The 27128-nt window shown below is 41.3% G+C and overlaps 4 protein-coding genes across 4 annotated transcripts; 3 read left to right on the top strand and 1 right to left on the bottom strand.

The window, feature by feature from the left end:
* The first annotated feature begins 561 nt into the window (after positions 1–561).
* On the top strand, positions 562–14256 carry dhx37 (DEAH (Asp-Glu-Ala-His) box polypeptide 37). The gene is made up of 27 exons (XM_079515268.1): positions 562–700; positions 910–1028; positions 2115–2284; positions 2368–2480; positions 2595–2979; positions 3547–3695; positions 4004–4096; positions 4227–4323; positions 4415–4528; positions 5758–5974; positions 6583–6681; positions 7441–7511; positions 7646–7772; positions 7881–7957; positions 8410–8642; positions 8882–8993; positions 9084–9190; positions 9554–9742; positions 10236–10360; positions 11409–11525; positions 11632–11804; positions 11890–12004; positions 12662–12799; positions 12919–13013; positions 13107–13180; positions 13322–13419; positions 13701–14256. The coding sequence occupies exons 2-27, from the start codon at positions 923–925 to the stop codon at positions 13775–13777; spliced, it is 3471 nt and encodes a 1156-aa protein (XP_079371394.1). The 5' UTR covers positions 562–700; positions 910–922; the 3' UTR covers positions 13778–14256.
* Positions 14257–16449: 2193 nt separating this feature from the next.
* Positions 16450–20833, top strand: ufd1l (ubiquitin recognition factor in ER associated degradation 1). Its single transcript, XM_079515281.1, has 12 exons — positions 16450–16612; positions 16838–16970; positions 17180–17212; positions 17310–17431; positions 17731–17861; positions 18049–18121; positions 18220–18288; positions 18423–18494; positions 18607–18657; positions 18774–18862; positions 19605–19689; positions 19780–20833. The coding sequence occupies exons 1-12, from the start codon at positions 16610–16612 to the stop codon at positions 19849–19851; spliced, it is 933 nt and encodes a 310-aa protein (XP_079371407.1). The 5' UTR covers positions 16450–16609; the 3' UTR covers positions 19852–20833.
* Positions 20834–21110: 277 nt separating this feature from the next.
* On the top strand, positions 21111–25398 carry cUnh22orf39 (chromosome Un C22orf39 homolog). Its single transcript, XM_079515289.1, has 3 exons — positions 21111–21266; positions 21839–22006; positions 22233–25398. The coding sequence occupies exons 1-3, from the start codon at positions 21237–21239 to the stop codon at positions 22362–22364; spliced, it is 330 nt and encodes a 109-aa protein (XP_079371415.1). The 5' UTR covers positions 21111–21236; the 3' UTR covers positions 22365–25398.
* On the bottom strand, positions 24831–27074 carry mrpl40 (mitochondrial ribosomal protein L40). Its single transcript, XM_079515285.1, has 5 exons — positions 26862–27074; positions 26596–26679; positions 26307–26462; positions 26122–26203; positions 24831–25827 (listed from the first exon to the last, which is right to left on the bottom strand). The coding sequence occupies exons 1-5, from the start codon at positions 26921–26923 to the stop codon at positions 25600–25602; spliced, it is 612 nt and encodes a 203-aa protein (XP_079371411.1). The 5' UTR covers positions 26924–27074; the 3' UTR covers positions 24831–25599.
* Between the last annotated feature and the right edge of the window lie 54 nt (positions 27075–27128).

Here is a 27128-nt window from a genome sequence, read left to right as displayed (position 1 = left end):
ATGTATATATACTAGACAAATAAAATAGCCTAGAACAAAATGGGTAAATGGATGCTTAACCCTAACCTGACTCCACCAGATGGGGCAGCAGAGAGTACACTGGGTTCCCCCTCAGGAGGGGGGAACCCATAGCAACCCAGTGTACTCTCTGCTGCCCCATCTGGCGGAGTCAGGTTAGCTTACCCTGTATGTACCCTGCCTGGACCCACTGAAAACTCTCCAACTATTTTTTCTTGTGTATTGTTACATTTTCTTTATTTATCCTTTTAATTTACTTTTTTCGTTCTCATTTTGTGCATTTATCATTTTGATATGTTGTTATTGTAGCCCGGGAATGTGATATTACATATATTAAATTTGCATGTAATATCACAGCCATTCTAGGGGTATTGTTGTATATTGTTCCATATCTTTTAGTTAAAAAGCAGGCAAGTTGCTTTTCAAGAACAAAAGAAATGTAACCTAAACTATGCAAATGAAATGTACCATATATATCATTTAGCATTTAGGATATTTCTTCTATTCCACTGCCGGAACCTTTCGTCGACAGAACGTGTTGAACACGGGCTTTTTGACGTCCCGGACCAACAGAATAGATTTTGTTTACACGTGAGATTTGCCAATGTGCGACAATTTCAACTGTAAAATGTCACAACACATCCGAAGATAATACACTTATTTGGAAAATCAAACTATAAAGGTTAGTAGCGATTACCATATTATGTCAGCACAGCGTGATTGCTTATTTTATGTAAACTACATAAAAAATAATAATGACGATAGCAAGACTTGCTATCGTCATTATGTTTTTATTGTGTTATTAACTTATTATAGTTATCCACAATATGGCATTGACATGTGCTTAGACTAAAAGCACATACCGGTACAATTCTGCTGATTATTTCACAGCCTTCTGGAGGAGATGGGGAGACTGAGGAAGAATCACAACTGGAAAGGGAGACAGCAAAGACAGGGAGACGCTCAACCGATAGAAGCTGTGAAGACAGACGTGGTGGTCGAATTAGAAGGTAAATGAGAGGAGAATGTGGGGAAGCGAGTTAAAGAACAAGATATACCTACCTGTTTGTTTTTTATGTATGCATTTTTATGCCATCTCCAATGGTTACCAAAATCAGTATTGCAGAGCAAGTGTGTGTGTGTGTGTGTGTGCGCGCGTGCGTGCGTGGGGGGTCCTTACATTGTCCCCCAAAGAAATAACCAATAAGACTTATAGCCACAAGCAACTCTAGATTCTATTTTAATGTGTTGAATCTAGATCTAATCTAAATCTAGTTACAACACCAACTGTGTTAAAGTCTTAGATGTTGTAATTTGTTTTTTTTTATTGATTGATTGAAAAATGTATTAACAGTTTGCAGAATTACAGTACATTTCAAGCACAAACTCAATACAAAGGCTGTTAACTGTGAGTGGACGACCCAATTAAGCATTACACTTGTTTCCAATAGGGTCCACCATGTTCAAATCATCAAAAACATTTAGAGACGTACAAATAGACACTTCTATGGTGCTATATAATGTAAAATGTACTCGTCTTTCGGGGGTATTGGAAACACTGCTTCTGAGTTTACGGATGTGTTTATCAAATACGATCTTTAGGACTAACTGTCTTATTACTGTCCATACACCAGATTGGATTTGTGTATTCAGACATTGTCAACTTATTTGCATTGGTTTCTGTGGTAATGCTTAACTTATACTTTGTCAACACCATTGTACAATGAAGTATATAAATCAGACTTCAGCATTCAAGTGTTCAGAATGATTGAGCAACATCATTAGAAATCAGATGTGAATGAATCTTTATTTTTGTGTCTTGTCGTTAAGAACCATCCCTTACGAGATTATAAGACACCAAAAACAATATCACATTCACTTAAGTTCCCACACAGAATTAAGCTACACAAAATATTTGGCTCAAACAAAAACTGAACAGAAATAATAATGTGAATGGCATTTCATACCACCTAGGCTTGGAATGTGGTTCAAATCCGATTAGTTTTCCATGAGGTTAAAAACAAATCTAATTCGTCAAAATTCTAATTTGGGCTGTCAGTCTGAACATAGCCTACTGTACGTGTTCCCCTCAACAGATGGAAACCAACTTAAAGGTGTGGATGCCAGCAATGTCCTGGTTCTCCCGGCCACCAAAGCCAAAAAGACCAAGGGTGTAGAGACACCTGTCTCAAAGAAACGACCTCTCACCAATAAGCAGAAAAAACAGCTGCAGAAGGTCCTTGAGGTCAAGGAGAAGAAAGCTCATGTAAGTTGCACTCGCTGATACAACTCACTGAGCTAATAAGATGTACAAAAGCATCCTAACGTAATCTTCTCTGTCCACTTCAGAGAGCAGATATATTGACTAAGCTGGCTGAGGTACAGCTTCCAGAGTCTGAACTGAAGTTGCTCTACACCACTTCTAAAATGGGCACGGGAGACAAGCTTTACCAGAGTAAATCGTAGGTTTTCACATGCACACACACGCCTAACGTGAAGGCTGATGATCGAAACGATGATCAGCGAGTGTGTTTGTGTATCCGCTGCAGCAATTCTCACAATTTGTTTATTGCTAGGAAACCTGATGAAGACGGAGAGTCTGGGACAAAGATCAGCAGCCTGAGCGGAGTTAACAGGAAAAGAAAATGGGAAATAGCAGAAGAAGAGGATGAAGAAGAACAGAAGGCAGAAGAGAGTAGTGACCTGGACACATCCTCTGATGATGACGACGTTGACGGCAAAGATGGAGTAAATGATTCTACTGAGGCCTGTGAATCTAAGGAAGCGCTTTCCTCTTGTCAGGAGACAAAGGACAAGCAGGATGGGTTGGAAGAGGAACAGGTGGTGGTAAACGATTGGCAGAAGGAGGAGAAGAAGGAAGTTTCTGACCAACAAGTCCCCAGCAAAATGCCATGCCAGCCTGCAGTGTTCATTCCAGTTGATAGACTGCCAGAAATACAGGTGTGCTTTCTTTTTATTGAGGGGTGCTCTCCTATGCCCAGCTTTCCGGGTTTGTGTGAACACAAACATTGGCTTGTGATTAGCTGATCACCCCATAACGATGAATTGATTGCCTGAGCAAAGTACATATTGAAGATAAAAGTGAGGGCAGAAAAGTGAGGAATTACTTTTGTGATGATTTGATTGGCTGAGCACGGAATGTGAGGTAGGATGATGTATGATGAATTGATGACAAGAGCGCCCCTCACTTCACACAAGTTTGATTTTTAATCTGCACGTGTGTGTTTTTGCCAATATTTTGTGAAAAGTATTTGAAAATTTTGAAATTTGAAAATATTCTATTTGAGAACATTTAATTAAAAATGAAACAACAATGAACAAGAAAACAAGTAAGATATCGCTTAGCTGAGCTTTTAGATCTGCTATTTTTGAAAACGACACATTGGCTGCATTATTGACCAGACCAATATCATCAAAAAGGCTGATGTATCGGTATAGCTCTGCTCTCATAGTTCCATTAACGCTCAGGGTCCTGTGTTTCCCTCTGTACATGTGCATGTGTTGTAGGAAGCACGTTTGAAGCTGCCCGTGCTCGGAGAAGAGCAGGTTATCATGGAGGCAATCAGGGAGAACCCATGTGTCATCCTCTGTGGAGAGACAGGAAGTGGAAAGACCACCCAGGTTCCCCAGTTCCTGTACGAGGCTGGTTACTCCAGGTAAAATTAAAAAATAAAATAATGTCCATGTTTATTTCTTGGGGGGTAGGCTGGTGGGGTTTTTTAAGCCTGCGATAGTGAAGATAGGAAATGCAGAGAGTAAGGGTGACATTCAGCAATAGGTCCTTCCTCACGGGACTGAACCAGGGACACGTTGATCAGGGCATTGCGTACATGTGGTAGGTTGTTTAACCACTTGGTTATTGGGTATAAAATGTTACTATGTTTTTTTTCCCTCCATAAAGCTTGCAGGTTGAGTTCATTCATGTGATCTGTCTCTCCCTTCCTCCCTCTCTCTCTACCCCCAGTGGCAGTGGGATTATAGGTGTCACAGAGCCACGGAGAGTGGCAGCTGTCAGCATGTCCCACCGAGTGGCTAAAGAGATGAACCTGCCCACACAGTAGGAAAATCACTGTATTGTTTATATTTTCAATAACCACATTTCTTCAGGCACATGCTTTGAGAAACGAAGTAGTCATATTGAGCCAGACTATTTATTGTATTATCTGAACACACTCTCTATCCTTCAGGGTGGTGTCATACCAGATTCGATATGAGGGGAACGTGACAAGTGACACCAAGATCAAATTCATGACTGATGGTGTCCTACTGAAGGAGATTCAGAAGGTAGCTCACTCATTTTCCCTTGCTGTCTACACATACATGATCTCTGTTTCTTTGTGTCTACATAATGCAGTCACATTGTCTTGTCCCGTAGGATTTCCTGCTCCAGAAGTACAGTGTGATAATAATAGATGAAGCACATGAAAGGAGTGTGTACACTGACATCCTCATTGGCCTGCTGTCTCGTATCGTCCCGCTCAGGAATAAGGCAAGCAAATATATACATTGGATGTGACAAGTTGTGATTGAGCTTTAGATCATTCAGGCCCTATTAAAATGTCTTTAAATGTTTGCCTAAACTGTATATTGACATACCCAAAATAGTGACTCCAGTTTGAACGAGGTTAAAATGAAGAGAATAATTGCCGATACTGATGTTGTCAAAAAACATCAAATGGCTGAAATATATTGGCCAGACCTACAGTATATATATATACCGTAAATCTGTCTGGCTCTATGTCTTCTACCCAGCCTTAAGGTAACGTTTCACATGAATACTTAGTCATTTAGGTGACACTATGATCTAGTGACTTATAATAAGTATCGTCGCTCATCGTGGTTCCTCTCTGACAGGACAGGATTGTTTCACACTAGTTAATGTGGGGATTGAACCTGTGACACATTTCCATTATAGAGCAATCGCTCTAACTACTACCCTACAGTTGGGTGCCACCGATATTGTCCCTTATCATTTGACCCATTTAGGCCTGACCTCAAAATTTAAAAAAATCCTTCTAAATCCTCCAGTTTTCTGAAATAAATATTTTCACGATTTTTCAAAAATAGCAGACCTACAAGCTCGTAGCGCGCCACTCGGTGGCGCGCTATGAGCTTGTAGATCTGCTATTTTTCAATAGCTAAATTATAACATAATGTTTAAAACACCAAAAGGGGTTCCCGCCCAAAATGGGTTAACTGTCCTTTTGCGCAGATCACGCAAACATCAGCAAAAAGAAAAGGACAATATCGATGGCCTCCAACTGTACCACACTACCCCTTTGTTAACTCACTGTTCATGTGATATTAACATTAAGTTATAATGGAGGTACAACGTTTCGGCCGTGAACGGCCTTCATCAGGTGATGATGTTGTGTCCTACTTTTAAAATGGTGTTTTAATACAAATAAACACTGTTGGAGCAAAGCCTGTGTGCGGACCACTTCTTCACTGTATGTATCTACCTTTGTCCAGCACCAGCCTAGAACTGGATGTGCGCAAGCCACCTGCTTATTATCCCTAGTAATATCCCACATTTCTCTTCATCTATTTTTAAAGCCCATCGAAGATGATTAGAAAATAACAATCAAACTGGAGCCACATTGCATATTCCTAGAGATGATGAATAATAATGCTCCCCAAGAGAGGGTGATATCAAGTTTGAGTTCAAAATCTACGGGTCACCCTTTGATCTACGGTTCCTTGTCATGTGCCATACAGAGAGGTATGCCCATGAAGCTGTTGGTCATGTCGGCCACCCTGCGCGTGGAAGATTTCACGGAAAACGGGAAGCTGTTTAAGATACCTCCGCCCATAATCAAAGTTGAGGCCCGCCAGTTCCCTGTCAGCATCCACTTTAACAAACGCACCCTGCTAGAGGACTACACCGGAGAGGTCTTCCACAAGATCTGCAAAATCCACCGCATGCTGCCACCAGGTACACATGCAGAGTCTCGTAGACATTCAGGAACAAAAGTTTTTGGAAAAGTGTCAGGCCCAAATTAAGTTTGAATAGGAATACTTTAACCGTCTCTTATTTTACCCCCCTTTTTAAGTTGTTTATTAATTATTTCTGTGAACATAACCATGTGATCCCTTTCTTTGTATCTTAGTTATGTAATCAAACTATTGGTTTTATACCTGTATATATGTTGTGTGTATGTCTGGCCTCGTGGGGAAAGATGGTGGGTGGGTGGGGAGGATTGGGAAAGGAGTTGTGGGAGAAAATATAAAAACAAAGAGTTGTATTTTCTTTCTGTGAAACTTGCATTATGATGTCATACTCTTTGAATAAAAAAAAAGGAATACTTTAACCACATGAATCCTAGTGTCCCTATTTATAAGCTTGTAGATCAGTTATTTTTGGCAAAGAGATTTGGTGCATATAGACCCCTGGGGATTTGGCATGCCATTGGTAACCATATTTAGCTGACATACTGTATCACAATATGCATGTTATCCTTTTCACATAATAGTTGTTTTCGGGTAATCTAGATTACAGTATAAAGTTTTTATTACTGAAGCATGCACTTGTATGTTCTTAAGGTGGCATCCTGGTGTTTCTGACTGGCCAGGCGGAGGTTCACACTGTGTGTCGAAGACTGAGGCAATCTTTCCCCTTCAGGAAGGGGAACACAGCCACTGGTGAGGACCCCACACACACACACACACACACTCACACTCACACTGTGACTCACACTCACACACACAGTCTCAGTCTCTCTCTCTGTCTCTGTGTATCTCTCTCTCAGTCTCTGTGTCTCTCAGGCGCCATACACACTATTGAAACAAAATCGCTCTCTCTGTTCCGGTGGGAGAGGGGGGGCAGAACACAGCCATGCAGGGCTGCTCTGTGAAACCCAGTGACTCCCATTGAAAATGAATTGTGAGCTGCTCTACCCCGCCTCTCCCCCCGGAACAGAGAGAGCGATTTCGTTTCAATAGTGTGTACGGCGCCTCAGTCTCCGTGTCTCTCTCTCTGTCTCTCTCTCTCTCTCTCTCTCTCTCTCTCTCTCCCTCAGTCTCTGTCTCTGTGTCTCTCTCTCTCTCTCTCTCTCTCTGTCTCTGTGTCTCTCTCTCAGTCTTTCTCTCTCAGAGACACTTTCTCTCTTAAGCCCAAACCACACCAAAGGGTCGGGTCGGGACAAAACGTTTCTATGGTAAAAAACGTTTTGTCCTGACCCGACCCTTTGGTGTGGTTTGGGCTTTAGGCTTTGTTTTGTTCAGGCTTTAGATTTTAACCGCATTTCAAACCACCTACTTCACAAAAATCTGTTTCCATGTGTTTTTTTCTGGTTTTGGGCTACCATTGTCAACATAGCCTTATTCACACAATTCTCTGTCAGTCCCTCACTCACTGTCATTCCACTTGCTTGTATTTCCCTTTTGTCTGTTTCCTACCAGGTGAAGAAGAGGAGGGAATCGCCTCAGACGAGATGAGGAAGTCTAAGAAGTCCAAACGAAAAAAGACAGTTGTACGTAATTCTAAACACTCTCCATTATACCCTTTTTTGCTAAGTATGTTTCACAGTATGAAATCAATATGATGTATCTATGAGTGTTTATGTGTGAGGGATTTCTTAGTGAGTTATCTGTACTGTCTCTTCAGTCTCTGCCCCGTATTGACCTGGACAACTACTCCGCCTTACCGGTGGACGAAGGGGATGAGGACAGACAGGCCGGGATAGGAGACGAGGACGACGATTGGTCGGACCTGGACGATCCCGACGACACAAGTAAGTCAGACAGCTGATTTCCCCAGATCCAAGATGACCAGTTTTAGATGACTGCATATTAATGATGGTGATGATGATGATGATGATAATGATGATGATATTTTGCAGAGGAGAAAGCAGACCCGTCCATTCCTCTCTATGTCCTCCCACTTTACTCTCTGTTGGCCCCGGAGCAGCAGGCTAAGGTGAGATTATTGAAACGGTGTCTGATATGAATACTGTCATGGTTAAGACTCTCAAGAACTTTGTTGCTAGGTGTGCATGTTTGTGAACGAAGGCACAGAAATCACAGTGCGGTGTACAGTGGTGAATACACAGCTATTCACCAAACATTCAGTTGGCATCATTGATGCCGCTTTGGAGCATGTCGACAAGAAATGATTATCTGAAAAAGATACGTTTTCACATTAATATTAACAACTATGATCAAATATTCACACTAAACAAGTTTCAATTTGGAATTCCGTGACATCATGTACAGTATGTCAATGTTGTCTGAATGTACTAAGTCAAAGGTATGTCCATGCTATATCCCTGCTCTCTTATCAGTACAAAAACAAGCCAATAGCGGTTGTGATCATGATGCATCATGGATCCAATGTTTTGCGTGTGTGTTTTGTCTGGTTCTTTTCTATAGGTGTTCAGGCCCCCACCGCCAGGCACTCGACTCTGCGTGGTGGCTACCAATGTGGCAGAGACCTCGCTGACAATTCCCGGGATCAAGTATGTGGTCGACTGTGGTCGTGTGAAGAAGCGCTACTACGATCGCGTGACTGGGGTGTCCTCTTTCAAGATCTCCTGGACCTCGCAGGCCTCAGCTGATCAGCGAGCCGGCAGAGCTGGACGAACGGAACCGGGGCACTGCTACAGGTCCGAAACACTTTAACCACTAGTTTGAGGACGGGAAGTACCAGGGTAACTCAAATCTAGTAGTGTAAAGTAACCAAGTACAATTACTAATTTGTACCTTAGTTGAGGTTTTTTTTTCTGTACTTTTACATTTACTCCACTGCATTCAAATCGTAAGTCGTCATTCTCACCTTTAGGTATTGGGATTTGTTACTTTCTAAACTAGAGTTGTATTAATAATTCCTATACTGCTTCAATAGGTTATACTCGTCTGCAGTGTTTGGGGACTTCAGTCCGTTCTCAGAAGCGGAGATAACTCGCAGACCAGTGGAGGACTTGGTGTTGCTGATGAAGGACTTGAATATAGACAAAGTCAGTAAAGCCCCCACCCAGACCTGAACATGCATATTTTTCTGAAAGATATCCCTATTTTCATAACGTGTGTTAATATGTTAATTTTAGGTGGTGAATTTCCCCTTCCCCACGCCTCCCTCAGCAGAGGCCTTGGTCGCAGCAGAGCAAATACTCATCTCTCTGGGAGCTCTTACAGAACCGCCTCGCTCTGGGAGGTACAGTAATTCTCTTAGTTATACTGAGTTGCACGCCAAAAATAGCAATATCTACAAGCTCACAATTCATTGCAGTGCATCACATTGTGATCTTGTAGATCAGCTATTTTTGCTGCCTGACAGTGGCACGCAACTAAGGCTAATTCATCCTAAATGTTACACTGTCTCATACTGACACTCTTTGCATCACACTGATCTCTCGCTGTCTCTTATCTTTCACCCTCTTCCTTGCCCATTTCTCCTTCCCCTGGCTCAATTGGCCTATTTACATTAAATTATGACAATGTTTTCGTTTACTCTTTTGTGATGAGATAATCGATCCATAGACTGACTGATCTAAGCCTGACCGCTCTTTATTTACAGTGTGAAAGATATGGAGCGAGCGAGGCTGAGCTGTCCCATCACGCCCCTGGGCAGGGCAATGGCTTCGTTCCCTGTGTCACCGCGCTATGCCAAGATGCTAGCACTAGGGAAGCAACAGGATTGCCTGCCCTATGTTATTGCTGTGGTAGCAGCCATGACTGTCAGGGAGCTCTTTGAAGACCTTGACAGGTGGGCTGCATAGTCTTTACGAAAATTCATATGTCTAATTTATATTTAAACATTTAATCCCTATTTTATACTTTCAAAGAATTTTGAAAACAGTTTACGGGCCCTGGGTAGGAAACCTCGCCTGGCAGAGACCTGCACTCTGAGGAGCGTACTTTTCTAGTTGTATCTAGTTGTAATACATAGTGTATCTATAATGAATGCCCAAAGCCGCCACCAGGTTTAAATTGGTTAAATGCTGATATGCACTGTGGTAAATGCAGATTTTTCTACATTACTTACTTCATCTCTATGCTCAAAAATGATTTAAATCATTGCTGAGGGGGAATGCTAAGGTTTTAGATCTACTAAGTTTGAATTAATTGTTTGATAACTTGAATTGCACTTCTCAAACATTTGAATTGACTTTGATATATGTGTGATACTATTATGAAGACCTGCATTATAATTTCAATGTGTATATAGTGTTTAAACAAACTAATTCCTCCCTCCTCAGACCTGCAGGATCTGAGGATGAGAATTCCACATTGGCCCAGCGTAGAGCTCGTCTGAACCAGATGAGGAGGCTGTGGGCTGGACAGGGAACTTCTCTCCTTCTGGGGGACCTCATGGTCATGCTGGGTAAGGTTACTCATACTGTGCCAGATTCAGGAAGGAGATTTACGACCAGGTATAAATGAAGTGCGTAAAGGAGGGTGTATATTCCGTACGATCAATCTCACGTGCCATTCACCAAAGGTGGCGTAATGGCTTAATTTGTGCGTATTGCGGGTGTATCTTATTTCGCCTCTTTCCCAAGCGAATCGCCTGGTGTAATAGAACATCCACGCCATTTCACGCCATATAAGGCAACAGGAAATATGTTACCTCGGGTGAAAAACGTCATATTAGAGCGTGCAAAATGGGCAGATCTCCAAGCTTACAACAGTGAACATGGTGCTCTGCGATGCATCGCACAGCATGAACTTGTGAATACGCATGAGCTTATTTTGACAGGCGAGTCTCTCACAATGTCAACTGACTGAACGTTATAAAGTATAAGCTACTCTCTCTTATAATGCAACTCCAGTTAATGTATGTATTTAAGTTCAAGCCGATGATGCCATTCAATAATGTGGACTTCTATTTGTTATATATTTAGCCCTAGTGACTGTCAGTCTGTCTCATGAAAACGTCTGGGTTTCCGAGGCTAGTCCCTGATAGACCGTCATGTTTGTGAACCATGCATCTTTTTTGAGGTTTGGGGACTATTAATTGATTCAGCATGAAGACTAAAGCATTTTAAATACATATACGCATGCCTTGATCACTGGTACGTATGCCTTGATCACTGGTACGTATGCCTTGATCACTGGTACGTATGCCTTGATCACTGGTACGTATGCCTTGATCACTGATACGTCACCCTCCGAGCTGACGTGGAAATGAGCGGAATGTACGACCAAAGTCACGGCTAAGTTCAAATGAATTCTACACGTAACGTAGGAATGGTTGTTAATGTCCGTACGCTCAAAATATGAGCGGAAACGGCGTAATCTGGCTGACGCCGTGTGCACGCGCGCCTATACTTGTTTACCATTAGTGGTTGTTGGCATACTTATGGTGTTGTTATGGCAGGGTTTATACAGTATGTTAATGTGTATATCTAAATATATGTCTGCAACTGTAGGTGCAGTTGGTGCATGTGAGTTTGCTGGCTGCAAACCTGAGTTCTGTGAGGAAAATGGCCTAAGGTATAAAGCCATGGTTGAAATCAGGCGGCTTAGAGGGCAACTGACCAATGCAGGTACGCACACACGCACTCACGCACGCACTCACGCACACACACGCACGCACAGAGAGATAACCAATATAACACATGCAACAAATAAGCATTCATATTTTATGTGTAGTGAACGCAGTATGTCCAGAGGTGGGAGTTTTTGTGGACCCAAAGATGACTCCGCCCACAGCGAGCCAGGTGGTCTGCTTACGGCAGATTGTGCTGGCTGGACTGGGAGACCATCTTGCCCGGCGGGTACAGGCCGAAGAGATTCTAGACCCAAAATGGAAGAACGGGTACAAGGCAAGTTACATCGGGGGCTAATATTTTTCTCAGAAAATTGTAGTTTATTTCCCTCCTAAACCTTTTTCCTTAAATCTCTCTTCAGACACCTCTTTTGGATGAGCCAGTGTTCATTCACCCCAGCTCAGCTTTGTTCAAAACCCTGCCTGAGTTTGTGGTTTACCAGGAGGTCATGGAGACCACAAAGATGTATATGAAAGGTAAAGTACACCGTCACTGCCGGTGCATTAATAAAGTCACACTAAAGGTCTTTTCCGACGGGAAGCACCTGCCACGCCTTGGTAATTCATTTTAGATGTGCAGAGAAGTTGAGTGGCGTTGACGCAAGTGTGCGCGGTCCTGTGAAATTGTCGCTCATGGGCGACTAGAGCTGGATTGTGGTCAGCTTTTTTTCACGCTATGCGGCCCACGCCCCTCATGTGCAGACGCGTCGATGATCCAGACGAGAACGACTGCATCAATCGCTCCCCGTCTGAAACGGGCTTAAGTAGTAGTAACCTGAAATGTTAATTTGTAACCGCAAGGCAGAGGCGCTTTAGTTATCAGCTGTGAAAATCGCTGTTTTGATCAAAAACCTCAATCTGAGAAATTTGAGATAAATGGGGTTTAAGATTTCAGTTAACATGGCAGTGGACGAGGGGTAACCTTTTGGCTGACCGACCATAGCCTAGCTGAGCGTTGCCTAACAACGGAGAACGGAGCTAACCAGGTGGTAGTGAAGACGGTGATCTTTCATTATTCATAAAAATCTAAAAACTTGTCCAAACTCGCCCTTGGCAGGTAATGACTTCATATCAGTTTCAATATATTTTTGGTTAATTGCCCAACCTATGTCTGTTTCCTGCTGTCTCTCTCAGGTGTGTCTGCAATAGAAGCAGAGTGGGTCCCTCAGCTCCTGCCCCAGTACTGCCACTTCGGCCCTCCACAGGAGGACCCGCCTCCATGGCTCTGTTCCTCCACAGGCACTGTCAAATGTCACCGTCCAAGCACCTTTTGTAAGTGTCACTGAATGAATGGATTAATAGGCAACATTTTAGTGAGTTGTTTTAGTAGGTACGTTGTCGTTCAGTACGTTGTTGGCTGTAAAGTGTCCTCTGCAATCTATCCTGTGTAGTCCGTGTGAGTTGGCAGCTACCTGCAGTGGAGATGGATTACCCAGATGGCTTGGAACGCTACAAGCTGTTTGCAAGGTTCCTGCTTGAGGGACAGGTACCTGATATTCCTAATCTTTGATGTGAGATGGTAATTGTATGTGATTATACTGTAACTGTATACCACATTTTGAACTATCACATTTTGCAGGTATGTCTTAAATTGAAGAAACATAGTGCGCACCTACTCTCAAGCCCCTCCATCATGTTGAAGACATGGGCAAAGTAAGTTACAAGTATCACTAAATAAACACGTGTTAAAGAAATCATGCATTGCAAAATTGTTACACTCAGTTAAATGAACAGGATTGTACTGTATACATTATCTTGCTGTTGTTACGATTGTTGTTAACGTTGCTTTCCCAGACTGCAGCCCAGGACAGAGGCTTTACTAAGTGCCCTGGTTTCCGAGAGGGTTGACTGTAGAGATGCTATGCTGTCCGCCTGGATGAAAAACGACAAATGTGAGCATTTGCATTATGTTGAAGTGCTTTATTTTATGCTTTTGATTAATCTGTGCACCACCTAACGTGTGTGTGTGTGTGTGTGTGTGTGTGTGTGTGTGTGTGTGTGTGTGTGTGTGTGTGTGTGTGTGTGTGTGTGTGTGTGTGTGTGTGTGTGTGTGTGTGTGTGTGTGTGTGTGTGTGTGTGTGTGTGTGTGTGTGTGTGTGTGTGTGTGTGTGTGTGTGTGTGTGTGTGTGTGTGTGTGTGTGGTTTTTCTCGTGTTCTTAAACCTATCTTTCAGTCCTCTTGTCTACATACTGCCAGTGGCTACCTGAAGCCATGCACCAGGAAGTGGCCAAAGGTTGGCCTCCTATATGAGGGAGTAAGACGAGAACAACGTATATTCAAAGGACATGGAAATAAAGAATGACTCACTACGCATCTTTATTTCACCTATACATGCCCAAATTGGGGCACCAGGGTGAATGGTTAACAGAAAAGTGTCCTTCTCTTTTAAAAGAGCTTTTTTTTTTTTTTATCCCAGTTTTGTCATCTGTGACCACTGTAAGCATTGCCTTATATTTATCCATTTATTGTAAAGTTAACCATAGTCATTATTCCTGGTTTCAATGAGAATCGAACAGTGAATCATTGGTTAGCGAAGTTACAAAAATGGTGGCCATTTTTCAACATATACCACAAAAGTTGTTTTTTGTATTTGAAATGTATGTAATTGAACAATTTGAATGATACTATTTGCCGTCAATTTGCTCTGATCTTGTTATCACGATACTACAACCCTGTATGTCTGATTTGGTCTTCATAAGACTCATATTAAAGGGTTTCTTTGAATGGCATTTACTTGTTTAATTATTATGGTCAAACCGAACCATGTAAAGGAGACGAGTGTTGGTTAAAAGAAATTCTATCTACAAATGCACCCCGTCTATGTACGGCTGTAATGCACATAACTAGATAACCGTTCGCCCCACTGACCTCAATCGACATGCGTTCCACACCACAGGGAGTGCAGTGCCCGGTGTCGAGTCGGTTGGACCTGCGGTTGTCCAGAACCGCCACAAAAGGCCTCTGCCCGGGCTCTGGACAGAGCTCCATATATGGAGCTGGCCTGTTCTGACACCACAGAGTTTGTTTAGACGTCCGGATACCCCATCCAGGACAGGCTTCCTCTGATAGAACTCCAGAAATCTCCATATATGGGCATAAAAGGGACACAGACAGATGGGTGGAACGGGTACTCTGACACGGGTACAACAGGTATCGCATAGCCGGTGGGGCATGGATCTCGAACTTCCATCGTTACTGACTTGGTGCTCTACAGCCGGGCACCGGTCTAGTTGAACCAATGAAAAGTAGTAAAGTTTTTAAAAATTACGTTTTGGAGTTAGATGGTTTCTTCCCGATAGACTTTAGTAGCAATATGTCTAGAAGAGGATCTCTGTGTGTGTGTGTGTGTGTGTGTGTGTGTGTGTGTGTGTGTGTGTTTGTTCTCTTCATTGTCTTTCAGTAATTTCCCCCCAAAATGGGGTGTGATATTCATTATGCTGCTCTGATGTTCCTTACCTGTGATGTATAGAGAACATACGTCACTGCTGGTTGGTGTGTAGGCTATAAGGCATGGTGCGCTGCCCTAGATTGTTAGTAGTACGTAAGAGAGTGGAGGGAGCAAAGTAGGAAACACCAGCAGTGACAGCGGAGGCTACAAAGTGAATTATATTCCAGTAAAAGATAGGCATACAATGTCCTTGAGACCACGGACAGTGGATTTCGATGAAACATGGAAAAGGCTACAGACAACAATCAAGGCGGTTCTGATGCTTGATAATGTGGAGAGAGTTGCATGGAATGACAGCATCCATGACATTTACGATTTGTGTGATGCATACCCAGAGAAATTATACACACAGACAAAGGGGTTTCTGAAGAATCATGTCCAGCAGTTGTCCATGAATGTTGTGGAATCGAATGAGAACACTTTACAGACGTACCTAAGGTACTGGGAAATTTATAGCAAGGCAGTTGACAATATAGACAGTTTATTCAGTTATATCAACACTCTGCACGAAGATCTTCTGCAAGCAAAGAATCGTGAGGTCATAGAGTTGGCATTAGACAATATGGATGAAGTTGATAACATGAGTGTGCCACACGAGGCCCGTCCAAATCTGACTCAATGGAAACAAAAATAAAGAAATTCATTAATTCTACTCCTTTGGTCAAGTGGTCACGAGCATGAGTGATACCCTCGTCCTCAACAAGATCAAAACGTAAAACCCCGGAGAGTGGTAGACCTGGGAATCAGCTTCCATAGCTATGTATTGCAACTAAGTAACCTGGCCCTTCACACATAGCGGCTCCTCCACCTTTGCCTTCCTTCAAGAACTAATAGAGAATGTACAGATGTTCTATAATCAGAACCTCATCAATAGAAAGTTGACCTGGCCCAAGCCCTACGTGGCCATGGTGACAATACCGAACGGTGGCCTACAAAGAGCTGCAGGACAGCACATAGATGAATGAGTAGGAGCTCCACAAGACTATTATCTGAACCTGTTCGACACCAAGATGCTCAACCTATACTCTGTCTCTGGTCTATGGCTATATGTTGGACTGCATACTGCATAGCACTGGATCTAATTGGTGGTCTATTATTTCACAGCCAACAACAACTTGATCAAAAGTTTTTTTTACTAAGTAAGATTGTGTGACTGCTCAGACTCCTTCAGACAGGAGAGACAGGAGGAGAGAGATGAATGGCCTAAAGAAAGACACTTGGAAAGCTTGAAGAGTACAGGGAGAAGACAGAAGAGGGAGATGCTGAATGAGTGGTAGAGCATTCTACCCGATGGGCGTGGTTTTGATGTTATTATCCTGTGAGGTTAAATTTAGGGTTATGAGAATATGGGTTATGCATAGAGTTTGTGAGGTTAGGGCATAGTTTTTGCGAGGTTGTGGTTAAATTATAGGGACGGGGTTGCGTTATTAATTATGGATGCCACCACAGCTCAGCTCCAGGGCAAACCCCGCCCCCGCTGCTCCGAAGCACAGTCCTCTATGTCGTAACTTCCTGCAGTCAGCCCATGCACTTCCGGGACGAAGCGGAAGACAACAACACTAGAATTTTCTGTTTGGAGAAACTGTCCAAGCTTTGAGTATTTGTATCGAAAACATTAACTTCACTGTGTGAACATGGTGAGTAAACACGCACAGACATTTAGGTGACAAGTAATGACAAATTGTTGTCATGACAATTATTGCAGATCGTACCTGAACAGTACAGTTTGTCGACTAGCTTAGTCAACAAAGATGCCCCGTCATGACAATGCAGGCTAAACAAGACGTTCATGGTTCTAACTTCTGTGTAATAGGTACACGAGCGGTTTTGCTCATGCGGCCAGTTCTGTTTTTTGTTCACAGTTTTCCTTCAACATGTTCGACCACCCGATCCCACGGGCTTTCCAGAACCGCTTCTCCACCCAGTACCGCTGCTTCTCTGTGTCCATGCTGGCAGGTCCAAACGATCGCTCCGATGTGGAGAAAGGAGGAAAAAGTAATTGACTGAATTAATGTACTGTACAAAACCAAATGGACCCATAGGCCATAATCATATTTGGTTACATTTTTACACTCTCTGACTTACAAATGATGGATGAGAAGGATTTACTGTGTAAACGGAACCTTAAATTATGAAATTGTATACATATATAATCATTATTGTTCTAGCCAGAGTCGGAATTATTTGTTTTTTTTGTTTTACAGTTATAATGCCACCCTCTGCTCTTGATCAGCTCAGTAAGTACATTTTATTTAACCACCCTCCTGCAGTACCATACTTAATGCAAAAGTCATTATATCGGTGTCTCACCCCTACTCTTCATTTGCCCTACAGGCAGACTTAACATCACATATCCAATGTTGTTCAAATTAACCAACAAGAACTCAGACCGATTGACACACTGTGGTGTTCTGGAGTTTGTTGCAGATGAGGGGATCTGCTACTTACCACACTGGGTAAGAAATAAAACAGCTTAGAGTAGGTGTGGGTGAAATGGGCCACTTTGCTGAACTGATTCACTATTTCACTGAAGCAATCACAATACTTGCACATTATGTGAGCAGATAATAAACATCACAGTGTTAAAGTCGCACAGGGAATAATTATAGTATTCCATCTGAAAAACCTAGGCTGCAGGTCTACAGCACTGTTGTTGACCTGTATTTTGAACTTTTACATCAACAATTTTGTTTATAGTGGGGTTTACAGACGGGTACGGTTACTTGTTAAATAGCTGTGATGTTTTTCCTTGCAGATGATGCAGAATCTCCTGCTGGAGGAAGGTGGTCTGGTCCAGGTAGAAAGTGTTAACCTCATGGTGGCCACTTACTCCAAATTCCAGCCACAGAGCCCAGACTTCCTGGACATTACAAACCCAAAAGCAGTGTATGAAATATTCAAGATCACCTTATTCATGTTTTCTACCTTATTACCTTTTCAGACAATTATTTTAGTAACTTCAGCAGGATTAAAAAGTTACCGTTAACTTACTGTAAATAGAACTATCAGTTTTTTTTTTAAATCAATCAATCCTCTCTTATAAGCAGGGTTTAACTTGTGTTATTTTTTCCAGGTTGGAAAACGCACTGCGAAACTTTGCCTGCCTGACAACAGGCGATGTCGTCGCAATCAACTACAACGAAAAGGTCATTTTAAAATCTATTTGATGTATTCTACTTATAGTCCAGGTCCAATGTTTAATTCTACCGTAGCCTGTTCAGTTAAGCATAACTACTTGTTTCAGATCTATGAACTGCGGGTAATGGAGACCAAGCCAGATAAGGCTGTATCCATCATTGAGTGTGACATGAATGTAAGATTCACCATACACTGCTCATTACTAAATGCAACACTACAAACAAATGCTGAATTCATAGGTGATTATTTTACTTTGTCTATAGCTTTACATTACTTTGTCTCAAAGTCTTGAGTCTTATTGTTTTTCAGGTGGACTTTGATGCTCCACTGGGTTACAAAGAACCTGAATTTAGACGGCCCCAGCACCATGAGGAACCCACAGTAAGGACAAAACAGATTATTTCTCTAGGAAACGGTTGCATTAAAAGTAACTGAATCTGATTAGAAGAGCTTTGCTGCGGACCCTCATAAAGAACATTCATTCTTTTGACAGGAGGAAGAAGGAGATCCCAGCAGTTATGCAGACATAGATATTGGATTCAGAGTGAGTATATATTTTTGTACTAATGTATTTTAGCAATGTTTCACACAGGTGTGATTTTTTAATTATGAGCAGAATTAGCTGATGTTAGTCATAATGAATTACTTTTTTTTTCTCAGGCTTTCACTGGCTCTGGTAATCGGTTGGATGGCAAATTGAAGGGCATTGAGCCCAGCCCTGCACCTATTGACCCAAGTGATATTAAAAGGTTAGCATGCATTTCAACTGTACATTTTTGTTTTGTTATTTATTTATTTCAGCATGTTAATTCAGCAAGTGCAAAACATAGCGGTATGGGAGTAAAGGAACTCAATTGCTGGGACTAGTAACATATCTCTGCTGTCGGGCAGAAACCACCTATGTTCAAAATATTAACTTTTCAGGAAATGAAAAAATAGAAATAAATCACACTTGTCCATAGACTTGGCCGCCACATGACATCACGTTTAGTACTCTAAACAAACATTAGAAAGTCCACAGACTTGGCTGCCATATGACGTAATTTCCGAAAGCCAAATGTTGGCCTCATCAAACTTGGTATCTTGACTTTATACATTGTCAAATACTTGAATGTGTTATCATGTGTGTTATCATCACTTTCTCAAATACAGCTCAAGTGGAGTTTTTTGACTTTTTTTGACTTAGTCATTCTAAATCACTGATGGAAAAACTAGGATTAGTCAGCAGAAGCGCGTTTTATTACTTTTAGTAAAACCCCATAACCACTGATTTATATATTTTTTTAAATGGAGCTTGAAAAATGGAGATAGCTGGTTTCTGTCCATCAGCGACAATATCCTAGCATCTATTTTGGACTTGGCATCTTAAATATTATCTCAGCATATTACCCGCAGTTCTCTCTTTGTGTACTACACATCTGTTAACATTGAGTCAACTCATTACACATGTAATCTCTGCTCTAAATCGGTTTACTAACTTCTTCAACACAGAGGAATTCCTAACTATGAATACAAAGTGGGCCGGATCACCTTCATCAGAAACTCTAGGCCCCTGCCCAAGAAAGGTCTAGATGACGTAAGTACTGAAATGAATATGGAACAACAATTCTATTTAGCATTCTGTATGCAGGATATGTCTACATTTTTATTTCCTTGTTACTTTCAGGATGATGCTGACAGATTCATTGCCTTCTCTGGTGAAGGACAGTCACTACGTAAAAAGGGTAGAAAACCTTGAAGAATGAATCAGCAGAAGAGACTGGTTTACATAAGCTCGCTATATCTGTCCTACATCCACTGTATCAAAAATAAACTAGGACCACTTCACCACTTTTCAACCTACCTTTTAATATAATTGGTCCTCACTAATGTTCATGATAAAATGGCACATTTTTTCCTACTCAGTCTGTCTCATAGGAGGGCTGTGGGCAGTTCAGAAACCCAGTGACATCATCGATGGGGAATCCAAGCTAATAGAAACTGCAGGCTTTCTATTCCTGAAAAGTTGCAATGCAATAATGGAAGCCATCGTTCTCACAATAATACAAATTTAAATATATATATTTTTTAAATATAGTTTAAAAATAAAATCTGCATAACGATGATGTCACTGGTGGATGGGTTTCTGAACTGCCTACAGTAGAATGTTTTGAGTGAGGAGGACCGATTATATGAAGATAAATTGAAAAGTGGTGAAGGTGTCCTTGAAAGAGCTGGGATTATATTTTTCTGTCCCTTGGATGTTGCGGTTTTGCGATCCTGCTGGGATTATATTATACACTTAATTCTTCAAACATGTATAAAAGGACTGGGAAAGAACGCAAAGTGCAGCCAGTAAGCATTGACTTATAATTGACCAGAATAAATCTGCCACCACCACAAATCTGTTAACCTTGGATCTTTTTGCAGTTTAATTTGAATTAATTTTACAGTTTTGCACCTCAAACAAAGTGTGATTTGTTTTTCTTATTCTCTCTAAAAGGGTAAATACCGTACCGGTATATTCTGTTAATTTGTGAATGCCTTTTATTGAAAATTATCCTAATCCTAATGCCCTTTCCACTTGAGTAATGATAGCCCTGTTCTTTTGTTTTCTAAGTGATGGAAATCCCCCCCTTTTTTTGAGATTCAGGGCCTGATTGTTCTCCCAAATCGGGAATATTGTTACATTACCTTTGCTTGCTTTATTTATAGATTAAATAAAATGTTTTGATTTTAAATACTTGTGTGGTCCTCTTTCTTTCATTGATGTGTGTGTGCGCGCGCGTGTGTGCTGCTTGCTATGGTTACCCAATGTGTATTTTCAATGAATGTGGATGGAGATATATCAAAGTACCCGTCATGACTTAAATCCACCGCCATATTTGGGTATATTCGGCTGACATTAGTCAAGTCAATGACAAGTCAAGTCATGAAACATGAGTGTCAGCACTGGTGTCGGCACCAGTACAACCGTATCGGGTGTCGTTCCTTCCATCCCATCACAGATTATCTCAAAGTGCCTCTGCACTCCATTCTTGCCAGCAGCAGCCAGAGGAATATCCATGTGAAATTGGAATCGATGGGAATATCACGTAGCCTTCACACGTCTCGTTACGTGACTACGTCATCCATACGGCAGCAATGGAGGGGAGCGAAAGAGCAACCTGGAGGGCAAGTATTAAAATATATAACTGCAATGTGACATTGGACAGTTCATCTCTACCAGACTTGAGCCAAGTGTTTGCTAATTTTGAATAGAGTTGCAAAGAAGTGAACTTGTGTAAAGCAAAGCAAACAGCAGCTTGATGTCAAATTGTCAGTCATGTCTAGCTAACTATGCTAATTGGCTAATGTAACTTGACAGCCCGAGAATACAAGAACAGTGGCCAAATCTAAACCCAGCCTGATTTTGATCTGGTTTTTATCTGATAGCATATGATATCTTAGTAATTGCAATGTGAAAGTTAATCGGATGTAGCACCGATTGTCTGAATGAATGTTTAGAATAGAAACACTACAATAAACAGGTTTTTAAATTTGTATTTAATAAATTAAAGGCTTTAATCCTGTTGCAGTTGGCTGTGTCCCTGGGTCTGTCCCTGTGTCTGAGCACGAAAATAGCGTTATAGCTCACCAAGTGTCACTTGCACAGCTTAACACACAGACACACACAGGCCAGGGGTTGTATTTCTCTCTCTACTGTTCTCGACATGCATTTAATTCTGTCTCTTGTCTGTCTTCAGCCACCCCGTGCCTGTGATGATTACTGGAGTGAGTTCAGACATTGTAAAAGCCTGTTGAACCGTTTCCACCACTATTATGCGTATGGTACATCACCATACTGTCAACAGTGGAAAGAAGACTACAGAAATTGCAGAGAATGGGAGAAACACAGAAGCACAGAGGCCAAGGTACAGTCACAGATGTCTGCTAAAACATAAATCAAGGAATTTTCACAAGTGTCTTTCTTTCTCTTATTATAAATACACAGTTTATTCTCTTCAATACCAAATCCGGTCCAACAATGAAACGTAGGTTTTAAAATGAGAGATATTTTATTTTGTTGTCCAGCTTTAGAGTGTGCTCTAAAAAAGCAATTTGTAATTTACAAGAGATTTTTTGTTTGTTTCTGTGCAGGAGGCATTACTGAAGAGTGAAAGACATAGGGTGGAAGAGCAGAGAAAGGTTTCCCCCATTTGGGAATTGAGACAAGAGCCTCCCAGAGACTGGCATATGCCCCTAAACCAAGAAAAGTCTCAGGACTCCTGAATACTCCATTGGCACTTTTCCAGTAAATGTTCAGTTCGACTCAACTCCGCTACCTGGTACTTTTGGGGGATCTCCGTTGGGGTTCCAAGCAAACCTAGAGGCAATACCAAAAGGTGCAGACATTGATGGTCAAACAGAATCAGCATTAGCAATGCATCATGACTACTGACTTCCCCATACTGCATGGAAGCTCCTGAATACTGTTCATCTTTAAACAAGCTGTTATAAATGTAAACTTAATCGTGGTACAAGTGTAACCACATGAACCCTTACGGGTCCATATGGTTACATGTAACCACACCCAGTTATAGGGACCCATGGACCTAATGCATACAAACTGAGGGTCCTTGAAATGAAAAAGTTTGAGAATCACTGGATATTGAGAATCGGCACAGCCTATTTCTCACCTAAAATATAAGAAATCAGAAATCCTTTTTGGTGCACTGTAATAGGTGAAAAAGAGATGATTTAGAAACAAGTTGTTTTTGTTCTCCAGGGTTGGACGTTGCTGTGATGATGACCAGCTAAGTAAATAGACATTTCTTGAGCCATGTGGGGAAAATCAGGGGTACCAATTGCAGTTCTACCTAAAGTGAGTGAGTGAAAAGCATCTCCATAGTGGCCAGGCCAAAGTGACTAACATTGAGAATCAACATTTCACATTTTGTCTACACATGGACATAAGGGATCTTCGAGTGAGCCCTATCTGCTGTATGCGCTGTGGTGATCAAATCATGATTCCAATTTAAGGTTGTCAGTGGGATTATGCTTACAGTATGTACAATACATCTTCATGGTATATTCAGTAGAAGTCTTTGCAGATGAGATGTGCAGCATTTTGATTTAAGCCAATACATGTAACATTCTGCTTTTTTCCCCCTTCTTTTATTAATCCTGAATACAAACTTCAAAAGCAGATATGTAGGCAAAAATCATGCCAGAACCCTGAAGGTCATCAGTGACTGAAACATTACTTCTTATAAACACGCTTCTCCTGTACTGTGCAGTTCGGCAGTGTGCAGGCGTATTCCTTTTTTTGATATTCAGCTATTAGTGTAATTTTTTGTTGTACACAAACATTAAATTCCCATTGACAATGAAAGGAGAATTTACGTCTGATGTGTCTGAGCAAATCGGTATTTTTGTCCTACACAAATAGACATGATGATGTACAATGATAAGCGCGCCCCTCACTTCACACGGGTGGGATTTAAAAGAAATGAATCCTCTGGAAATTCAGTTTCAGCTTCAAACAGCTGATTGCTGCTCAGATTGTCATGATGAACGGTCGTGGTGTTAAGTTTCTTGCTCACAAGACATGTAGACATTGTTCAATAAGACTGAGTATCTACATTTTCTTGTGTTGTAGGAGTTATATTCATACATAAAGAATTGCACAAATGCATAATGAATTTATCAGGTGTAGGATGGTCTGTTTTTCCATTCCACACCAGAAACAATCTCTGGTCAACATATCAAGAAATGAGAATGTACAATCAGGTGACAAATGAAAATCATGAATAAATAAGTGGACATGTCCCTGGCTTAGAGGGAAGAGTCACTGTAAATCAATACAAAGTTATTTTTAGTGATCACCACCTTCATTCTATGATGCACTTCACAGCACTTCTATCCTGAAGGGAAGGCTCTTCCATGATGACAATCCACAGGGTACCAAGGGTCACTGAATGGTCTGAGTATGAAATAGTATGTGTAAAGCATTAGTCACCAGATCTCAACCCAGTTAAACATCTTATGGAAATTTTGGACCTACGTGTTAGACATATGTGCTCTCCACCACCATCATCAAAATATGAAATGGAATAAATACATAAACCAAGATGCATTGAACCTTTACTGGTAGCGCAACACCTTGCCAATACTGCCTCTGCTTAACATTTTCACCCATCTGTAGATTCATGCACATATTCAAGTATAAGTACACAATGTAAACGATCTTGATAATACATGAAGCAAAACATACAAGACCAGGTGTCCTTAGTAATTGTTACAATTGGAGGGATAGCAAAATGACTGTTGTGTGAATGTCAATGACCTCATATTCTGTGGCGCTGACTTGGTTTGACTTCCTGTTGTGAAAGATCACATACAAGTTTCCCTGAGCACTTGCCATCTTTTATGACATAAAATTAGGTGATGTCACAATTTTGCTGTGAAGTGATAAAACAGATCATTCAATTCGCAATATTCAAAAGTGCAACCATAATCCAGCTAAATAATGAAGACATAACCCAGAAAAGTGACATTTCAATGTGACATGTCAAGAAGTCGATGGATTATACTCTGCCGCACCAAAACAGCATCTAATTCTGAAGCACAAGGATGATGTCAATGATGGTGTGATGTTACATTCTGTTAATGGAAATATAAAAGATTAATAGTTTGAAGCTATTCTTCCTCTACCGTATTGTCTAAACATCAAGAAAATAGAAGCACAGAAGCAGATTGACTCACAAAATAAGCTGCCTTTTATTGTTGCATGAAATGTTACATTTAAGAAAAACTTAATAAAAACAAATTATTTTATACAGCTGTATGAATGTGGAAAAACAACTTGTCATTCAGCAAATCTGTGTGTGACAAGACGAGTAACATTGAGCTTCATACTTTCAGCTAGAGGGGCAAAAAGTTGGCCTATAGTACAGAGACCACTATGGCCACTCAAAGTATATAGGATTCATTGAAGTGTATAATCCCCTTTCTCGTTACAGGGTTCCATCACATTTTTTCCAATGAATTTCCAAAACGTTTCCAGAATATTTAACCCAATTTCCAGACCTATATAACAATCATTCAGCGCAATAATGAGTCTCTAATTACTCCTATGTGCAATGCCCAAAGACAGGCAGTGTAGCAAAAATAAAGCATAGAGAATAGAATGGTATAATTCCATTCCAATCTTCGTGACAACTTTCTTTGCTATACCACCTGTCCTAGGGCATAGGATCATGCTGCAGCACATTATGAGCTTGTTTTTGTCACGTCCGGTACACATTAGGCTGCAATCACGCAGCCCTTTCTGCAAAAAACTACTTATGCTACTGTATAATGTGTAATGTTATACATGTTTTGGAAAATGTTTAACTAAATCAATGGCCAAAAACAATGCATATCCAACTATTTTTCCAGGACCTTTCCAGGATTGGAAAATGTTTTCATTTTTTTATTTGTTCCTCAAAATATTTCCGGGAATTTCATGACCACGGGAGCCCTGTCATTGAGTGTAGACTCTGGTAATGTCATTGTATTTGCCATCAGGTGCTTCGTGCTTGGCCTTTGGTGCCGTGTAGCTGGGTCCCTCATGACTAAATGGAAAAAGAAGGTGGTCAGGCTTCAGAGCTTCCTGGTACAGCTCCTCAGACTCGAGCTTCAGTTCAACCAGAGCCTCCCTCTGAGCTTCCAGAGCAAGCTCAACAGCATCCATTTCAGTTATGTGCTGCATCTGCAAGGCATAGAGACAGACAGGCACATTGAATGTCATCTAGAAACAGTACTGAATGGAAATCAGTTAGATGATTGTCTACAACCGTGGTTCTCGAAGTGGGGTCCAGGGACCACCAGGGGTCCTAGAGGGGGTTCCAAGGGGTCTCCAGCTAAATTACTGATAACTCTAAGAGTGTACATGTATTGTAATAAGGCCCTAATGCATACAGTAAACGGAGGGTCCTTGAAATGAAAAGGTTTGAGAATCACTTGTCTAACAAAGATAGAGCTACAATGTACAAAGTCAGCATACCTGTTTGTAACGCGACCACTCCTTAAGTAGCAAAGCTCGTCGCTCGGCCTCCTCAAAGGAGAGCAGGGGTGCAGAGCGTACCCTTTGGGATAGATACAAAATACAACCAAAAATATGTGATTTGTATGCCACATAAATTATGAAATGTGTTTTGCCTGACAAAAATAACAGAAAGGGATCTTCACCTCGTTTCATCCAGGCATTTGATCGTAATGATGAAGTCTTCTATGGGGATAAGCTCAGGTGGAACTCTCTCCATTTTCTTCAGCTTCTTTTTCAACCTCTCTCTTATTTCCTGGTCTCTTATGGGATTCATTTTCTTCTTTTTGCGCGGCTCTGCCCTGATGATGGAGAAAGCATTTTTATTTGAAAGGCAAGCACATCATGCATTCGCCATGGAAAGAGAACACATTTTCTAACGTATTATTTGACTACAGCTCAGCTCACTCATACTATCCGGAACACAGAACACACCATAGTGGAGCAGATGTCTTCAGTGTCAGAACCGATGCGAACCAAGGACTTTGTATCGCATGGGAGGTTTCTCCTTTTAGAAACCTGTAAAAGAATACAGATCGGTGCATGGTGGTTTGGGAGAATATGTTTAAGAAGGGTTATTTTATTTAGCATTTTGCTCTAGCCACACAAAATAATACAGTAATGATTCATGAATCTACATTAGTTGCCCCAACCATATGAGTTGCCCAATGTCCATGTTGCTATAAACTTGCTATACGTACCTTGAGGGAGCGCTATGTCGGGATAATATCCTGCATATAGCGTGTGATAAAGAAAACGACATGGTTTCCTATTTACCGCACTGGAACACTACAAATTGTAAATTATTACTATATAATGATGGATCTCTGATGGGGGGGTCACATCATGTCTCCTTTGACACTTCACTTGCGCTGCGACCACACATATAGATGGCTTGGCGCGTCAATATGACGTCATCCGCAAATTTCGTGTAGCTACTTTCGACTATTTTGTTAAAGCAAATAAAA

This window comes from Electrona antarctica (assembly GCF_951216825.1).
Source record: "Electrona antarctica genome assembly, chromosome: 12".
Lineage (NCBI taxonomy): Eukaryota > Metazoa > Chordata > Actinopteri > Myctophiformes > Myctophidae > Electrona > Electrona antarctica.
Note: the sequence above shows the minus strand (reverse complement) of the source record. Positions and strands in the feature narration are given on the sequence as shown.

Coding starts and splice junctions, on each gene's coding strand:
- dhx37 (XM_079515268.1), top strand. CDS start 923: ATGGGGAGACTGAGGAAGAATCACAACTGGAAAGGGAGACAGCAAAGA. Junction 4,529..5,757: donor TCGTCCCGCTCAGGAATAAG/GCAAGCAAATAT, acceptor TGTGCCATACAG/AGAGGTATGCCCATGAAGCT. Junction 7,512..7,645: donor CCAAACGAAAAAAGACAGTT/GTACGTAATTCT, acceptor CTGTCTCTTCAG/TCTCTGCCCCGTATTGACCT.
- ufd1l (XM_079515281.1), top strand. Junction 18,495..18,606: donor AGCACCATGAGGAACCCACA/GTAAGGACAAAA, acceptor TTCTTTTGACAG/GAGGAAGAAGGAGATCCCAG. Junction 18,658..18,773: donor ACATAGATATTGGATTCAGA/GTGAGTATATAT, acceptor TTTTTTTCTCAG/GCTTTCACTGGCTCTGGTAA.
- cUnh22orf39 (XM_079515289.1), top strand. CDS start 21,237: ATGGAGGGGAGCGAAAGAGCAACCTGGAGG. Junction 21,267..21,838: donor GCGAAAGAGCAACCTGGAGG/GCAAGTATTAAA, acceptor GTCTGTCTTCAG/CCACCCCGTGCCTGTGATGA. Junction 22,007..22,232: donor ACAGAAGCACAGAGGCCAAG/GTACAGTCACAG, acceptor GTTTCTGTGCAG/GAGGCATTACTGAAGAGTGA.
- mrpl40 (XM_079515285.1), bottom strand. CDS start 26,923: ATGTCGTTTTCTTTATCACACGCTATATGCAGGATATTATCCCGACAT. Junction 26,680..26,861: donor CGACATAGCGCTCCCTCAAG/GTACGTATAGCA, acceptor ATTCTTTTACAG/GTTTCTAAAAGGAGAAACCT. Junction 26,463..26,595: donor AAGACATCTGCTCCACTATG/GTGTGTTCTGTG, acceptor CTCCATCATCAG/GGCAGAGCCGCGCAAAAAGA.